At 44.3% G+C, this 17,864-nt stretch overlaps 1 protein-coding gene across 3 annotated transcripts in view; it reads right to left on the bottom strand.

The window, feature by feature from the left end:
* abcc8 (ATP-binding cassette, sub-family C (CFTR/MRP), member 8) overlaps positions 1 to 17,864 on the bottom strand; it is a 49,163-nt gene that overhangs the window by 24,870 nt on the left and 6,429 nt on the right. For all 3 annotated transcript variants that reach the window (XM_037106371.1, XM_037106372.1, XM_037106373.1), the window contains exons 3-13: positions 17,625 to 17,766; positions 16,615 to 16,736; positions 14,759 to 14,925; positions 12,967 to 13,209; positions 10,106 to 10,294; positions 8,162 to 8,326; positions 7,926 to 8,081; positions 4,157 to 4,291; positions 3,074 to 3,236; positions 2,461 to 2,501; positions 1,858 to 2,003 (exon numbers count right to left, since the gene is read on the bottom strand). In XM_037106371.1, the coding sequence (XP_036962266.1) occupies positions 1,858 to 2,003; positions 2,461 to 2,501; positions 3,074 to 3,236; positions 4,157 to 4,291; positions 7,926 to 8,081; positions 8,162 to 8,326; positions 10,106 to 10,294; positions 12,967 to 13,209; positions 14,759 to 14,925; positions 16,615 to 16,736; positions 17,625 to 17,766 (1,669 nt within the window). The remainder of the gene's footprint in view (positions 1 to 1,857; positions 2,004 to 2,460; positions 2,502 to 3,073; positions 3,237 to 4,156; positions 4,292 to 7,925; positions 8,082 to 8,161; positions 8,327 to 10,105; positions 10,295 to 12,966; positions 13,210 to 14,758; positions 14,926 to 16,614; positions 16,737 to 17,624; positions 17,767 to 17,864) is intronic.

The raw sequence follows: 17,864 nt of genomic DNA, 5'->3' as shown, positions 1-17,864 counted from the left end.
CATCTGATTAAATACATTCATAGCTGCAGAATGACGTTGCATTTCCAGTACTGTCAACTCATGCGTTCCTCTACACAGAGAGTTGAGGTGTGAAGATAAACTGAGTCGCTGCATCTGCAGAGCGAGATTTCTTTTTCCTGGTGTGTCTGAGAAACTGTGTCAGATCACACAGTCCCAAAAATAGACGTCTCAGCGGATCCGCATGCAACAGAGAAAGAAGCTCGCTCCTGTTAAATAAAGGTGCCGACGCCAGCACAGTTTTTACGAGCCGTCCTCCTCCTGCACGGAGAAAATGTGTGACGTACAGTTCTGCCGTTACACTGCTGCCCTGTGATCACTTCCACGACGTGCAGAAGGAGATGATGAGGTTCCAGCTGATACGCCCTCATTGCTGGTGCAGTTTCCTGCTTCATTGACTCCATGAGACACCATTAGATGACTGGTATAATCTTGTAAGCAGTGAATTAAATCTTATCTAATTCAGCTAATTATCCAAATGGAGAGATTAAACATCCAGTGTGCATAACAAACCACTTTAGGTAGAACAGCCAAATATTGAAATTTACATTTCATTTTGTCTTATTCTCCTTAAGCTTCATTTGTAGGGCTGTAACGAGACATTAGTTGGGATCTATAAATCAGTTTGATGATCAACGATCCAACAGTGAAAACATCGATTCATCTCGCCTCAGTCGCTAAGATACGCCTTTATTTTGAAATTCCTGTGGCACGTCTGTGTCACCATTTCCATCCGTATCAAAAAGAATAGATTGTTTTTCCATTAAATGTCTGGAAACGTTGATAAAATAATATTTCCACTGAAGGTTCAGTAATAAAACTGTCAAATCATATTTTAGTTGCTTTTTGTGAGTTGACATAAATGTAACTGATTGTGTTATCTGGTATTGATCGCCGGTTCCTGTATCGAATCGAATAGAAATCGTATCGCAGAAGACTCATCGTATCGGAAAATACTTTATTTTCCACACACGTGTACATGTTCACTCTCTGGTAGCTCAGGGACGCCGTTTAATGTTCTACTTTTCAACCTGAAAGTCAAATTTAGCCCAGAGTTTGTTTCCAACGTCTGTGTGACCTTTTCTGTGAACCCAACCTTTAAAATTTAACTGGTCAAAGTTCACAGTAGGTTGACTTTTACGCCCGGTTCACTTCATTCTGAAATATTTCTGCATTATTTCAAGTTGTGGTACTAATCTTCAATTGAATACATCCCCGTTCATCCCTGCAGATAAAAACCGTGTGAGCTAAATGACCACGTGATCGTTTGTATCCTAATAATCCTTCAGACTGTAAATATAAAGTGTATCTACAACAACTCCAACATTCACTATGACAAGGAAAACAGTGTAATCATCCAGAAGCACGACAGGATGGGAAGCCACCAACTTGCTCATCAGAGTTATCAGAAGAGGAACAGAGAGATCTTCAACTCTGCAGCAGCTTAATCACAACAGGTTTGTTTTTCGATGGCCAAACTAATTGGGAAGCTAATTGCTGAAGTAAATACGTGAGATGTTGCAGCGTCAGACACGAGAGCACTGAAAGCAGCCAGAGAAAACGAACATTTGTTAAATAAAAAACAAAGGTCGGTCGGATAATGCAGCTGATCCGTCCGCTGCAGGGAAAAAGGTCAACTTATCTAATCAAGCTGCTTTTTTTAAATTCCTCTGCTCGTCGTCAGTCGTGTTTCTGTTGTTCCAGCTGTCGCCTGCTTCCACATGATCGCATTAGTAAATATATATATATAGTGTGTCCGAGTTTATCTGCAGATTATGAACCTGCATTATTCATAATCTATTAATAAAGGATGAATCTGGCTTTGCAAACGTTTCTCACCTAACGAGAGCCTTGACAGTGGAGCGCACCACACTGGAGAGCAGGAAGAGGGGGGTGACCAGGATGTGGAAGAGGGACAGAGAGGCAAAGGCCACAGCTGGGGACAGATCGGCGTCCTCGGAGATGTGAACGTGAACCACAAACGTCTGCAGGATGAGAGGGAGGACAGAATGACCCGAGGTTAGTCTTCACAAAGAGGATTTAAGATCCTTAAACCTGTGAGACAGTAACTTTTTAATAGGCTGACAGTCACTCGTGGTCTGTTCAAAGACAAATCACTGACTGGCTGTTAGCATCAAGCTGTCATCTGTACTCGTTCTCCTCTCCTTGGTATCTGTCTGACTTTTCAAATTTGTCACTGCTCAAGTCGACAACCATGAAGGACTTCTATAAATACAGACAGGAGTTCCTGTGAAGCTGTCAGAGAGCCTTAAACTCTGGACATCTTACACTCCGACACTGCGGCTGCTCCGTCCTTCACACGGCGGGGAGGAAGTCAAGACTAAACGGTTATTTATGATCATACATAACTTTAAGCAGATTCAGCCTTAGGAGAACGTAGTGAACCATTTACATTCTGGTAGAGATAGAGGAGAGACTCACCGTCAGAACGGCTGCGATGGGAATAGCTGCATTCATGAAAACTGAAAGCAGAAAACAAACAGAGAGGAAGACGTGAGGGTGAAATTCAGGACTTCAACCAGCGAAAATAAACACTGTAAAGGAGAAATAATAAATCTTTTTGATTGCTACTGTGTGTTCTCACAAGATACACAGCAGATCATCCACATCAACACACAGATACGATGTTAAAACTTCACAAACGTCGCATCTCGTTCAAGATTCATCCCAAATACTTCTGTGAGTGAAACTGCGGCGTGGCTAAAAACAGTTCAGGAGGAATCTACGCTCGCTTGTTCTCCTCATATCTATTGATTTTAGATTGGACTCAGTCTATAACAGGACTGGAGCCATGCAGGCTGCTGCCACATGTTCACCGGAGAGCACGGAGGAAGATAAGAGGTACAACAATAAAACATTATTTATCTTTACATCCAGTTATTTTCATGCTTCTGCTTCTGCTACAGGACATTATGTGGCTTGAAGCTTCGTGCCCTCCTGTGAATAATTTGTTATTTTCTGTACACTTTCACGAAGATCAAATGTCAGAGAGCAAAAGGTCAGAGTGTGCAGAGGAGGAAACAAGGAGCCTTACTGGATATGGATGTGTACAGAGCGAAGGCCTGCAGGCTGGTGAGCTCTTTGCCCCTGGTCTCCTCCACGCTGTCACAGAAGATGTGCTCCCAGGCGTAGAGCTTCAGCAGCTTGATGCCTCGCAGCAGCTCGTTGGTCTTCTTTAAACGCTCACTGGAGTATTCCTGTCGGTTCAAAAAAGGTGGACTTTGATTACGCGGCAGTGCTCCGACGCATCGAGGACAGATGAACTGCAAGATGTGCAGCCAGAGGGCAACAAGAGTGTGATCGCCTCGTCCTCCATCGAGCCATCAGAGCAAAGTGTTTTCTTTGATATAAAATCTGCTCCACAGCATCAAAACAGCATAATTACATTTAAATAGTTTTATTGAATTTAGCTGGTGGAAGCAGCAGACACGGCTTCGAGGCAAGAGGAGAATGTTGTGCGCAGTAGAAAACATGTTGTTGTCTCAACTGTCTGGATAAAACAAAGATTTTATTCCCTTAGGAGATAATGATTCAGTCAGTTTGAGGTGTCGAGCTGCAGTTAAGAGCTCAACTGCATCATTACATTAACCGCAAAACCAAATATTGACCAACTCTGCGTGCTGCGGCCTTCATGATCTCTTTGACAAACTCATTGAGCGCTGAACTGTTTACGTTTCATTCCAGCGTGTGAAATGATTGTTGGTAACCAGGCACTCTGATAAAAAAACCAACCGCTACCTGTAGTTTCTCAACGCTGTGCTGAAATAAAAGGTTTAATCAACTTGATTCCAACATTATCAGAATACAATGAAAGTCTCTCTGAATCTGAAGCTGTAACGCTCACGGTGACGTAAACCAAATCATCAGGCAAAACTGAGGTTGTGACGTGATGATGATGATGCAAGATGAAAAGTCGTCTCATCGCCTGAAGCGAAACTGCACGAGCTTCCATCCTATAGAAATTTCACTGCACCACAAATGTCACCCTCATCGTAGTCAGAGGGATTCATCCTCTGGGAACCATAAATGTCCGGCAATCCATCCAGTAGGCGTTGAGATAATTCCTGCCCTCGAAAATGGTCGTTCTCTCTGGAAGAAGAGCCGAGGAGATACTCACCAGAGTGCTCTTTTGTGTTTGGGACAGCTTGGTGGCCACGAAGTACTGCACAGGAGCTAACACGGCGATGACGGTCGCTCCAATCAAGGCACTGATTCCCAAGAGGTAGTAGAGCAGGATCACTCCCACGATGATCTGACAGGGTTGGAAACGACAGACGAAGCATTAACCTCGAGGAGAGAAGAAGAAGAGGCAGTTTCTACGGTAACACGACGCTCCCCGCTGACCTGATCAAAACCAATGAACGACATATCGTGAGGAGCAGCGACCTTGAGCATGGTAAGGGCATCGGCATCAGTCATTCACGAGACAGACAGCTTAAAACGCTTATTTCTGAAACCTGCAGGGAACAAATCTGCTGAAATAATGATAACAGCCTCATTCACACATGCTCACAAGCAAGGGGGAATATTTCTACGAGGTTCTGGATTTCCAAAATTCAGAATGAAGCTTTGTTCATCCTCCACATACAGTAACACTCTCTCTCTCTCTCTCTCTCCTGGTTAAGAGGAGTGATGAGTCATGTTTCCACCTGTCCCTGGCTCCTCTCCAGCCACCCACCGTCGTTCAGCATCCGACTGAACGCACGCAGGGTTCAGAATAAATCCCCAGGACACCCAGAACAGATGGAGATGGATGTGACACTTCACGCTCCTTCTCCTTCACCTGTCACAGGACAATGTGCGCGCCGCTGGGGACTCGCTGGGCAGGAAAAAACAGCATGATATCATCCGGCTTCCTCCGTAATGACTTTATTAAATGAACACCTATTTACAGGCGCTGCTTCTGAGGCGCGAGTCGCACGTAACCATGGTATCTCATGACTGCACAGTAGAGTGGCGGAGCCGCCAACCCCCACAGTTTCTGATGGCCTCGCACATGAATATTATGTGATTGAAGTGTGTTGTTATGTGCAGCACCTCAAGGTAAATCACAAAGAGTCTGCGATAACAGGGTCACACTGACAATGCTAACAATGTTGGCGTGCTAACATCTGCTACTCAGCAATCGTCAGAGTCATCAGGACTCACTCTCTTTCTCTGAGAACGATGAACGTCTGCACAGAAGTTTGGGCCGATCTCTCTGGCAAATTATTAGATATTTTACAGGTTATTTCAGAACTTTGAGCTGCAGGTGACTGAATATAAAAAGTTAGGTGATCACTGAAGTCTTAGCTGTTCATCCTGAAGGGGAACGAGAATGTCAGCACCAAATTTCATGGTAATCGATCCAATAGTTGTTGAGATTTTTCAGTCTGGACCAAAAGCTAACAACAGTCTTAGCATAACAATCTTCTGCATTGTTCTGTAATCTGTGACTGAATGAGCAGCTTTGAACTGATAAATCACATCAACACTGAATTTAACTAACAATTAACACGACAGGCTTGGAAAATGTGAGAAACAGAAAAAAAAAAACAGAAGAGCACACGAGCTAAATTAGCTGGAAGGATCAAGTTCACTGAGCCTCTGACACATAAATCTCAGATCTCATTTCACAGCAGACATTTTGGCTTGTCTCAGCGGGAAAAGGTGGAGTGAGTACATTAAAAAGACTGCAATCCATTTAAGCCAGTTTCAATGATCCTCGAACTCGCTTAAATGGATTTCAGTGTGTTTTTAATCCTCTCAGTTCCACCTTTTCCTGCTGAGACTTGCTGCATCGCTGTCAGTCCCACCTGTGCTTTCTCCACTGTGTGAGTCAAAATGTCTGCCGTGTAAATGGCCTCATATATGACACATATGTATGACATCATTGCGAATAATTCCCGTTCATTCATCGCTGCAACTGTGAACTTCAAGAACCCAGAGACACGGACAGACAGACAGACAGACGTGAGGCAGTAAAAGATCCAGCACAGTGGATTAATTCACAGTTTGGGGGCAAACAGGTCGGTACAGATGCAGAATACTAACACAGTCCAGACCAGCAGGTTTGAAATGCTACTGAAGGATGGAACACAGCTTGTCTCTGACTTAATATTCATAAATACAACATAAATCTCATATTTTTGTTGAAGAGGTCAAATTGTGCTGCTTTTTTTGGGAGGGGTCATAGTCGTAGTTTCTCATTCAGGAAATCGCTGCGGCGTCTTTGTTCACGCTGCGTCTTGAACGCTTCGTTTTAGCAACAGAGTGAGACATCTCGTCCTCTGTTCAGTCTTTGGTGAGAGTCACACGTGATGCATGATGAGCTGAACAGGCGGGATGTAGCCAATCAGAGGCGGAGTAGGTCGTGTCTCGTCTAGCAAGGTAGTGTGATCTAAAATAACAGCAGCGGCAACTGTACGACCTCTGACTGACTGGAGTGGGTATATTTTATAATATGTATATAAATATATATATTTATATGACGCCTGATACAAACTGACGCACGTGAGTCACGGAAGAACAAAAACCCCAAAAGCAAAATATGACTTTTGTCTTGTGATATGTAAAGAACCATCTTGTTATCTGTTCACTATGATTTTATGAACCTTATCAGAATTAATGTGAAAGTTACAACCACGCTGTTACAGACACAATTTCCTGATGTGTTGAGATTACAGAAGCAGCGTGTCACGCAATTTTTTTGTTAAGGAGGATTATACATGATGTGTTTTAGGCCCCAGGATGCATCCTTGCATTATTTTTCATTTCTGTTGCTGTGATTTTTTTTTTTTTTTTGGTATTTCAATATAAAAAGCACTCAGACTCGCTGAAGCATGAGAGAAACACATCTTCATTGCTTCCTGTTGTAAAGAGATAAGACCACAGCTATTACTGCCGTTCTTCAGAATTGTAAGTGTTATTTTTCTAGTTTCTGGTTTAATAAATGAACAGTTGGAAGCAGCAGGCCGACGATAATGAAGCAGCTTCTGTAAGTGTTGTTCAGCATTAAATTTTCATGATTGTTTTTGTATTTCAGGCAAAGCTGGGTTTACATTTGCTATGCATGAATTGAAAAGAGGCCCGAGCGAGAGAAAGAAACAGCGAGCAAGAAAAAAACAAAACACCGTAGCAAACGCAGCAGGATTCCTGAGATACTGGATTTCCATTCAAATTGAGTATTTTTATGATTTACAAGCAGGTTTGTTTTTACAACTACATTCTCTCCTGAAGATGAATAACAACACTGATGGTGCCGTGCAGGACATCATGAACTGAACGTCATGAACTGAACAGGATAACAAAGCGTGAAGGTCACCTCATGCAATCAGCTGCCCATTGCAGTGAACCGACTCCCCGAGGCAATAACACCTGACGCTCCTTTTTCAGCCTTCACATCTCTGTATACGATCCTTTATGTCCCATACGACGGTTAAGTCACCTTTGCCCTATACTGTGAGCCTCATGGGAAAAGACGCAATACACAGCATGATATAAAACAAACGACATGTTGCACAACACAGCGTGCAAGAAAAAAATACACAATATAAGACGACTGCAACGAGCAATAAAATGTGAAACTTGATTTGTAGTCGTGCGTTAGCTGACATGTGCCAGGTTGAAATTGGAGACTCAGATAACGTTCTTCTGTTCAAACAAGGTCATCTCCACTTGAAACCATCTGTGGATGGAGGTATGTAGACGAGGCAACAGAACGACAGCGGTTTATGGGCAATTTGATTTATAGTGTTAATGATAAAGCTCCTGTACTGAACATTCATCTAGTGTTGCCGTGCTGCGATCAGCGGGTGAACTCACAGAGCTACCAGTAAAAACCCTGCAGCAGTGCAGAGTAGGAGGGACATTAATCCAATTTAACACGTCACAACAAACAGTCTTACCTGTACCGGCATGGCCCACAGGTTAGGAAGGAGGAAGAAGAACCACATGAGCTGGTTGGTGTCGATGGCGACCAGGTTGCAGATCTGTGCGACGGTCAACTCGCCCATCGACATGTTGGACGTGCACAGACGCATGATCTTGTTGTAGATCTTCGTCTGGAGGGGGAGGGGACGACCACAGTCAGATCCAGGTAGACAAACAGTTTAAACTGCCAAGAGGGTCACATGTTACTCACCTGTATGGCACCGCGCAGGTTGATGCCCGTCTCGATGGCCACGTAGTAGGAGGCCTGGAGGAAGGTCCTCTGCAGGAGCAGGGCGAGGAACAGCAGCACGGCCAGCACATACGCATTCTCCAGGAACTCTTTGGAGGAAATGAAATAGATCCCCAGCAGACTCATCTGGACGGGGGAGAGATAGAAGTATCGACCCGTTTATCATTGTTAATCAGGCAGAGACCTCGGCAAGGTCAGTCATCACCGACTGGACTCTGCAGGAGGGTTTCTTTAAGTAATGCATTTAAAATCCTTCCTCTTCATCACCGACAACAGTCGACTGTAACGGCATCCGTTTATAATGTACCAATTCCATCTCACAGCAGGCTGAAGCCCCTCAGAGTGAAGAGTGTGAAACCAAAGAAGAATGTGGTCCAGTTATAAGAGACGGATCCAGTATCTCCCTCAAAGATTAATTAATTCTGCGGCGGGGAGATCATTAACCCACCCCCACCCCCAGAGGGAACACAAATTATTGATTAGAAATGTGCCTCAGCTCCACGTCCACTCGATCTCCACATTTCATTTGTCTTTTTTCTCATTCCACTAGAAAAACAAACATTTCTCTCTCAAGACCGTGAAACACCATCCTGCTTCGCTCTCACTGGATATTTTAAGGCACCTCTTCTCTCCAAACTGTCACGTCTTTGTGGGCTTTTTCTCTGAAAGCCTGACAACTATTTTCAAATTAACTTCAGCCGTGCCCCTGGTCCACGTGGATGTGACTCTCTAACAAATAACCGGAGAGTCATTCTCTGAAGTGGCAGCCTGCCCCGTGTGGAATCTAAGAAACCGAGACAGCTCCAGCAGCAATAAGTCTCATAAATATTTAACGAGGACAAAATTAGAAGCACCGTCGGGGGGCAGGTGCACCGAGGAGAGAGGGCATCATAAACATCTCATCAAACTGTAACCGTGACCTTAGAGAGGCAGGAGGAAGCCTGGTGACGTCTCCGTCGTGTCTGCTGAAGCTGTCTGAGTCCTCGCTGAAAACATTCCCGTCCTCTACGCAACATATTTCTCCAGAAACAAGTTAGCTTTCACCCAGAGCTCATGTAGCACCCGATGCCTGAACTTCATATTTGTCCCTGTCGCTGTTTTTGAGGCTGAACAAAGCGAAAGTGAAGCTAGATGAGTAAAGGAGGGAATACCAAATGCCCTGGAAACAATATTTCACACACACTTCTGTTCATTTCACAGGCGAGATTCACCCACACAGTCCTGATGAAGCAGGTTTGTTGACTTTCTGAGAGCTATAAAACTCGTATTATATAATAACTGCGACTTCTCGTTTACCTCCCTCTCAGTGCATAAATACGAAGGATGACTCTGAATTTCTTAGTAAACAATGTTACGCTGTGCTATGTCATATTTATGCTGTCTGAGCCCATGTTGTGTTATGTTACTGCTATGCTTTGCTATTGTGTCTTGTGTTGTGCTGTGTTGTGTTGTGTTACTGCTATGCTTTGCTATTCTATGCTATTTTATGCTATGCTATGTTGTGTTATATTCATGCCATGCGAATCTATCTTATGTTATCCTTTTTTAACATAATTTGTTGTTATGTTGTGTTATGTTTACGCTGTGCCATGATATGTTATTCTATGCTACTGTGTGTTGTGTTGTGTTGTGTTACTGCTATGCTACGCTTTGCTATTCAATGCTATGCTATGCTATGCTACTGTGTCTTGTCTTGTATTGTGTTGTGTTGTGTTGTGTTACTGCTATGCTATGCTATTCTATGCTACTGTATGCTATGCTAGGTTATGTTATGTCTTTTGTTACATAATTTGTTGTTATGTTGTGTTGTTTATGCCATGCTATGCTATGCTCCTGTGTCTTGTCTTGTGTTGTGTTGTGTTGTGTTGTGTTATTGTGTGTGCAGCAGTGCAGTTGCCTCCTCACCGGCTGCTGGATGGTGCGGTTGTCCTTGCTGATGTGGTGGACGATGCCGGAGATGCAGAGAGGACCGGCAAAGCCCAGCAGGTCGGCCATGAATCTGAATGTGATGCTGAGCATGAGGGGTCTGCCGAATGCTTTCCTCAAAGCCTGCCAGATTAACTTCGGGCCCTGGGGTGCCGTACCCTGAGGCCTCTGAGGGAAGATGAGAGATAAGGTGACAGAGTTGGAAACACGCCCGAGACGTGCACCACACACAGATGCTGATCGCTGTGTGCTGAACACAGCTGATCGTCACTGAACGAATGAAAACTATGTCCACTTTGAATGGGATTTGGGTCATTAGCTATCAGTGATGCATTCAAATAATTACATCAGTGTGATGAAGATGGCTGCTGCTGAAGGAAAGGGTGAATTGGTTGGTTCTGTCTTTGCATTTAAAATTCATAACACGGCTGTTTTTCCTCCGTGGAGCCGAGCTGACAGCACAACAAAGAGAAGATAAACTAGGTTAGACAACACAGCCGGCTAACAGAGCAAGAGGGCGTAATTGCTTGAACATAAAGGCTGAGTTTGCACCATTAAATCCAGAGTCGGTCCACAACTGCAACCAAACCCTGCAAAATTAGGTCAAGTTCTGCCTTTTTCCTTCCTCCCGAGCTGCAGTGAGTTTCACACTGGTGCTCAGTCAGTTACGTTAACCGCTCTGTAACTAATGATGCTGGAAAACCCTGACAGTCGCGCAGAAGACGAGGACTCAACCTTAAGTCAAAACAAGGTTTAAGTGTTTTTCAAATGACTTCAAATCACAGCAGAAAAATCTTTAGACATTAAAAATCACTTTGAGAGTGGAATAAATGGTGGCGGCAGACGGGCTGATCTTCATTTACATTGATTTATAACATCCACAATGCATCAGCTTCACAAATGATAACGACGGCTCGGTTCATTGAGGCAGTAAGTGATGATCAGAGGAAAACATCTGGACCGTCACTGTGCGGTAAACACTCCCAGAGCATTTCCACTGTGTGTGTGTGTGTGTGTGTGTGTGTGTGTGTGTGTGTGTGAACATGAGTCATTCTCAGAACTGTGAGAACAGACGTGACCGCTATCGAGTGTCTTTATGTTTCCATCCGAGCTTTTTTATTAAACTCCAGCCTCCATACAGAACACGCCCACGTACAGACAGAACACACGCATCCCGCGTCCTCTTTTCTTTCTACCTTGGGTTCAAACGAGACGGAAGGACGGATGTTTCATTCTCACACACGCAGAGTGAAACTAGCTTCCCATGAAGCGCAGTGCTTTCACCCCCGCAGGGGTCGGGATGTCGCCTCGTTCACAGTAGAATGGGAATGACCTCGTGCCTCCGGTCTCTCCTCTTAATGCCCCCCCTCCCCTCCTCCTCCACCTCTCCACTGGGATCTCTCAATCGCTCTCATCCCTCGCTCCTGCCGGAAGGAAGTGGGGTTGCTTCACACCGGACGCACACGCAGCAGTGACGAATCTCCGTGACCTTCCAAACACTGGAAAACAACGACCCTGTCGAGGAGGCCCTTCACCTCCCGACTCCTCACACGTGCTCCGAAAAGTGAGACGGAGTGAGAGAAAGGAAAGAAGGAGGAATGATGCACGGTGAAGAAACATCCACAGTTTGGACCACCGCGGTAACAAGACTGAACGGATCTTCATCGGGGTGAGAGCAGCAACCGAGGCTGTTTGATCGGCCTGTTCAATAACCGAACAAACACACTGCAGCATCATCATATTACAGATGTATCAGAATGCTGATTAGCTGTTTTGCAAATTACCACTTTTATCAATTTTTCAAAACGTGGAGTCTCACCGTGTTTGATAGCTTGAAAACTAAATCCCCAGCAGCCGCCGCAGCTAAGATTAACAGAAGTCGAACCCTCCATAGGCGACAAAACTTAAATTGAGGAACAAGAAGTTTGGCTAATAGCTGGATAAGATGTTGTTGGAAATAACTGGGCTGGTTTTTTTACCTGTTCTGGTTGATGTTAGCTTAGTAAACAATCAGCCACGAGCTGCATTAAAAAAATATGGACCAAAAGTTGAAAGAAGATGTTTGAAGGCAGTCGGACATTTTTCTGGTCGCCATTTGTAATCGTCTCTGTGACATCTGAGCTCAGTTTAATGGTCCCAGTTCAACCACGGCTGAGTCATCACGGGACAGAGATCAACAGCTGTATCAGAAGTACGTACGATTCCCAGATCACTTCATGTACATGTCAGACATCACAAACACAAGATTTATTAAGACGTTTAAACTAACAAATGGGCTCAAAATAAAGTGCAGTGGGGACATAAAGAGCCAAACAAGCTGCACTCTAAGCTCTTATATAAATACTTAAAACCTTATTTGTGTCTGGATGAGAGATCCAAGTTGATCCCTTGATGATAATCACCACATTCGGGAAGAGATTTTCCGAATGTGGTAATCCAGTTCGCCCCAAGTACATGATCTCAGTAACGTAAGGACCCTCAACATGGAGATACTTGCAGAAAACAGCCCAATATCATCACCTGCTTCTGTTACGTTCGATCGCCATCTGCACCAAAGACTGATGTATCTGCGATTATTTATTCAGCACCAACGCAGCGAGAAACAGCGCAATGCTTCAGTCAGACAGTCAGAACTCAAATCTGAGAGCAGCGAACTCAGATATCAAACTCGGGACTCGACTCCTACGGATGAAAAGACCCGTCGTTCACGCCTAATGCTCTTTACTTTGTGTTGGTTGGATTAACGTCTTATGAGAGCTTTTTCACACTCATGATTCCAGCACGAGATAATAATCTCATACAGCTCACACAAACCAGCAGTCATCGGTCTGTAAACTAACCTTCTGGTCCTCGAAGGCCTTGCGTAGCTTCATGTAGTTGGTGAGCGCTCTCATCGCGATGGGCAGCTTGCCGATGACCTTGAGGTCGATGGGCCGTCTGTGGGCGGAGGTAATGAAGGTGTTCATCCACCAGTAGGTGGCTTTGGACAGCAGGTTGACAAACGGCTGCAGGAAACGAACGCCGAGGTCCTGGAGGTCCTCGGGCGGCTTCACCTCGGTGGGGTCGGCGAAACACATGTAGCGCTGTGAGGACAGAAAGACAAGTTTAATTTATTATTCTCTCTCTCACACTGTGTCGTCCGGAAACAGAACCATCAGCTTGTTTTTTGACAACATCGGTGGATTTAATGATTATAATTTTTTCTGCGCTGCGTTTGAGGGCTGCAAACACACAATGGATATGACAGCTGAAAACACAGTGGGAGTAATTACAGCCGCTGGAGGATAAACTCTCTCTGTTGTGGATAAATTACAGGCTATTTGACATCGCTGTGGCAAATGAATCTTTTTGGGGAAGCTTCACATTTCAAATGAATGTTTTTACTGCCACAGATATTGGAGATAGGAGCTGTTACAACGATATTATGAATACATACTGGATATATGTGACGCAGTGATAATAAGCTTCACACGGTTTCATGTGAAGACAGAAGTCGGTGGAAACTGGGTGCGTGACTGGCAGACAACATCCGAACATCTGGACTATTTATACACACAAACACGTCATTAGATTCTGTTTTCATGCTGCTGTTGAAAATGGGTCAAGATAAGAATAATAATCAACTGCATTTTGCAAATTCACGGCGCGCGGCGTGTTAATTCGTTAAACTGCACTGAACAAATGAAGCGATCTGCATGCAGTTTATGGTGATGAGAGCCAATTAGTTGGGAGGATTAAAGAGAACAACATGCAACAAACGCTGAACTGTGACAAAGCATTTTACAAAGACACGTTCTGAGTACGTCAACACGAGAACAATTGAATTTCAATCGAAGAGCTCTTTTTAAAATGTGCTGTTAAAATGAACGATCCAGTAAAAAACACTCAAAGGTGCTTCAACAGACGGTGAGCGCGGCTGGAGAGGAGAAATTTCTTTCTTTGCTGATCACACAGGTTGAGTTTTAGCTGTTAACAGAGACAACCACAAGAAAAAGACGATAACGTGATCACCAGTCAGCTCTTCCATCAAGGATGTGACAGCCAGATGGAAAAGAGAGGAACATTAAGTTCACTCTGCTCTCAGAATCAATCTTTATAGATATTGTGAGATTTATTTCAGTCACAGTTTAGTTTGATATCAGGCTGGAAAACCTTTGAACCCAGAATGAGCCAGATGTCAGCCGGAGGCGCTTATTGTTTGTTTCATAAAGCAGAGAGGATTCAATCTTTGGCTTCATGTAACTTTCATGTTGTCTTTCCTTTTATGACGCTGACAGTGTTTTTATCCTTCTTGTCTTATAACTGCTCAGTTTTTCTCGAGAAGTTTTGTTTTAGATTTGGTCTGTTTTGTGCATGATTCAGTGGATGACACTGGCAGTCTAGTTCACCACTTTGGTCCAGACGGAAATATCTCAACAGTTGTTTTATGGTTTGACATTCTTGGTCCCCAGACGATGAGGTCAGGTGTTAAAATGTTTTGTTTTGTGGGCCACAGAAACTGTCCATCAGTTTCTTAAAGAATACAGCAACTGTTCCCAAACAAACAACAACAATCAGGCTCTGTGTGACCGATATTACCTGGATATCAAATTGTGTTCTAACATGAATAACAAGCAGCTGCAGCACACTCACCCTGCCCAGGATGACGTTGATCTCCACAGCCAGAAGGAGTCCGTACAGCAGCACCAGCAGCCCGGTGATGCAGTAGCGTAGCTGCCTCGGGCCGATGCCGTGCTCGGTGTACTTGGCGAACTTGATGGTCTTCATGATGAAGGCCAGCACCCAGTAGATGAGCAGGGCTGAGGAGATTCATCAGGAGATAAACGAGCCGACTGTACTGTGATGTTTAATGTTCGTTACCAACATCAAAACAGTTCATTTAATATGGATACTCGTACATTTTCACAGTCTGAATCACGTTTTCTGTGCAGGCATCATTTAACTCCTCGTTTGAGACCTTTTCACTATCGACCCTGATGTGTTTTCCTCCCTCGTCTGCCTCCTCCTCCTCCCTCCCCTCCATGTCATGTGGACACAAACATGTCAGCGGTGTGTGTCTAACAGCTTTCAAGGTCAACACCTTTAATCCAGTGAACAGCAGGTACTCCATGAGTCCATGATCAGCAGGTTATTATCAGTATACTCAGAGACTGATTGTCAAAACACAGACACATAAAAGAGGAGAAAGCTGTCGGGTGATGATTACACTGCTGGGCAACAAGACCATAAACTCTGCAGCAGACTCTCACAGAGTGACTACTCCTCCTGCAGCGTGGGTCAATAACAGCGTCACGATTTAGAAGAATCATTCCTGTTCATGCACTGATGAACCGACACTCAGGAGGACCGACTGTGTTGTAGAGACCTAAGAGCCCGGAGGCGGCTCGCGATCGTGATGGAAGTGGTCGAGTGAATCATCGAGAACCGAACACAGAAGAGTTAACGACCCATGAGGAGGAACGGAAAACTAAGAGCAGTCAGAGAGAAGCGACGGGAGCTTTACGACGACAAGCTGAAGGGTGATGTTAATACGAGACAAATCTCCTCGATGCATTACTGAATCTATATAAACTACTCAGAGTGGGTTGGGGTACACGTATGTGCATGGACATCCTATTATGTGGGTGTTTTAATTACTCTTACAGATTGGAAACAATTGTGATGAAAATAATCAGAAGCGAGAAATAAACACGCAGGAATCTGTGCAGTCGTTCACCTGAAACTCAATGAAAAGTGATAATTAACATCGACCCCGCAGCACAATTACACCAGACGAGTTCCCAATCAGTCTGAATCTTATCTGAGGGTAACGAACCGTTCATCTGGAAACAGCTGCACTGATCCCGTTTCCATGTTTTATGACAACATAATCCTGTTGAGCTCATTTCATCTGAATCTGCTGTTGTTTCGCAGCCTGAACGTCCACAGGGTCAGTCTACTGTTGCACAGTTTGGTTAATCTGGGTTTCTATCTGCCGTCATTAGCATTCAGCAATGGACTTAATCAAATCTTGCAGCTGAGGGCGCACTCACACTTGGCCCAGTTCCTCTGTACTGTGCCAGAACATGATTGGCCCTCGTCCCTCAGCCCGCCTACTGACCTGCACTCACTTTGCTCCGGCCGACACCAGGCCTGAGCCGCCCAGCTACATCTTGTACATTTGTCATCATATCTTAGCTTTTCCTGACTTTGTTGTGGCTTATTTTGTGTTGTTTTGATTGAAAACAGCCCTCTCACATTCCTGGATTTCCTGATTATGCACGGCAGGTTAATACACATCCATCATGTCCACGTTGCACCGTGCCGAAGCACACCGGTCAAACAACCTGGACTCTGGGGGTCAAACATGCAGGGTGAGTCCGCCTAAGAAAAGCTTAGAACCCTGACTGAGTTTTCAGAGGATTTACCCAGAAACCACCTGTAACGGGCTCACCGTAAACTTTTTTTTTTCAGTGAGCAAAAGATGGCTAAATGTAAGAATACTGTACCCAGTAGCAGTTTGGGGAAGTTGGAGGTCTCGATGTTATGGTAGTAGATAATAGAGGTGATGCCAGCCATGAAGGCCAGGCCTGCAGGCATGTACAGGTGAAGATGGAGGGATTGGCTGAACCTGCAAGAGAAAATAAGATACAGGTGGAAGAAGTTTAGAGGCAGCAAAATAAATGACTGACACAAATGTTGACGAGCACGAGGGGCACCCGGGTTTGAAATGTATGTTTCCACCCACTAATGACTGTGGCTGACCATGTTTATTCTATTGCTCTTCAACTAAATACTGAAGTCAGTGTGAACAAGGCAGGTGAAGTGTCGAGCAGATGGAGAGCTCTTCTCTTCGACAATCACTCGCCTCCAGTCTGCACAAAAAATACTAATAAACAGTCAACAGGAATCATGAATGTTTACTTGAACACTCGGAAGGACACAGACGGCTTTTCTATCCAGCTGTGTGTCCCTGTGTCAAAACACCAACATCTGGCACTGCTGGCTCGCTAAAGAAATAACTAAGTGGCAAATAAAATGCAAATATGCTGAGCTAGCCCTTGATTTTAGCGACAGAACCAGCAAATGCTGTGTTGCTAAAGTAATTCTGGCTATTGCACGATGTGACATGTTGTCATTTGCTCTTTTCCTGTTGTTCATTTTTAGGTCATTTCATCTTTGAAGACAAGAGTCATGCTAACATTTTATCACATTAACTTTGCTTTAATAATCTTTTAAGCTAATGCTTTAGCTAAATATAACTTAACTATGAACATACGCTTTAGAAATATATTCTGAAGTTAGAGTATAACTATAATTGCTGTTATTAGATTAAAAGTGAGGTTTCATCAGAAGTTGCGTCACTTGCAGAAACTCTGCAGAACAACTCAATATCTCTGTCGTAACTTCTCAAGTGTCACAAAACTCCAATACAAACTTTTCACAACACGCATCAGACTGAAATACAAGATGCACAGTCAAGATCACTCAGCGGATTAGCCGGATGGGTGGAACGTACCCATCAGAGACGATGCCCTCTGCGATCTCACAGACGAGGATGAAGAGCAGGACGAAGGTGAGCAGCCAGCGCAGGTTGTGACCAGGAAAGTGGAGCCAGGTGCTGTGATGGATGTGGACCTTCGAACTCTGGCTGCCCCAGCCTGAAAAAAACAAAAACAAAAAACAATCAGGAGACAGAGAAATGAAAAGCATCAGGGTAATAGTGATAATGGAAGCGACCTGGTAACTGTCTGAACTG

The sequence above is a fragment of the Acanthopagrus latus genome, chromosome 8 (genome assembly GCF_904848185.1).
Source record: "Acanthopagrus latus isolate v.2019 chromosome 8, fAcaLat1.1, whole genome shotgun sequence".
NCBI classification, from domain to species: Eukaryota; Metazoa; Chordata; class Actinopteri; order Spariformes; family Sparidae; genus Acanthopagrus; species Acanthopagrus latus.
This window is presented reverse-complemented; position numbering and strand designations above follow the sequence as displayed.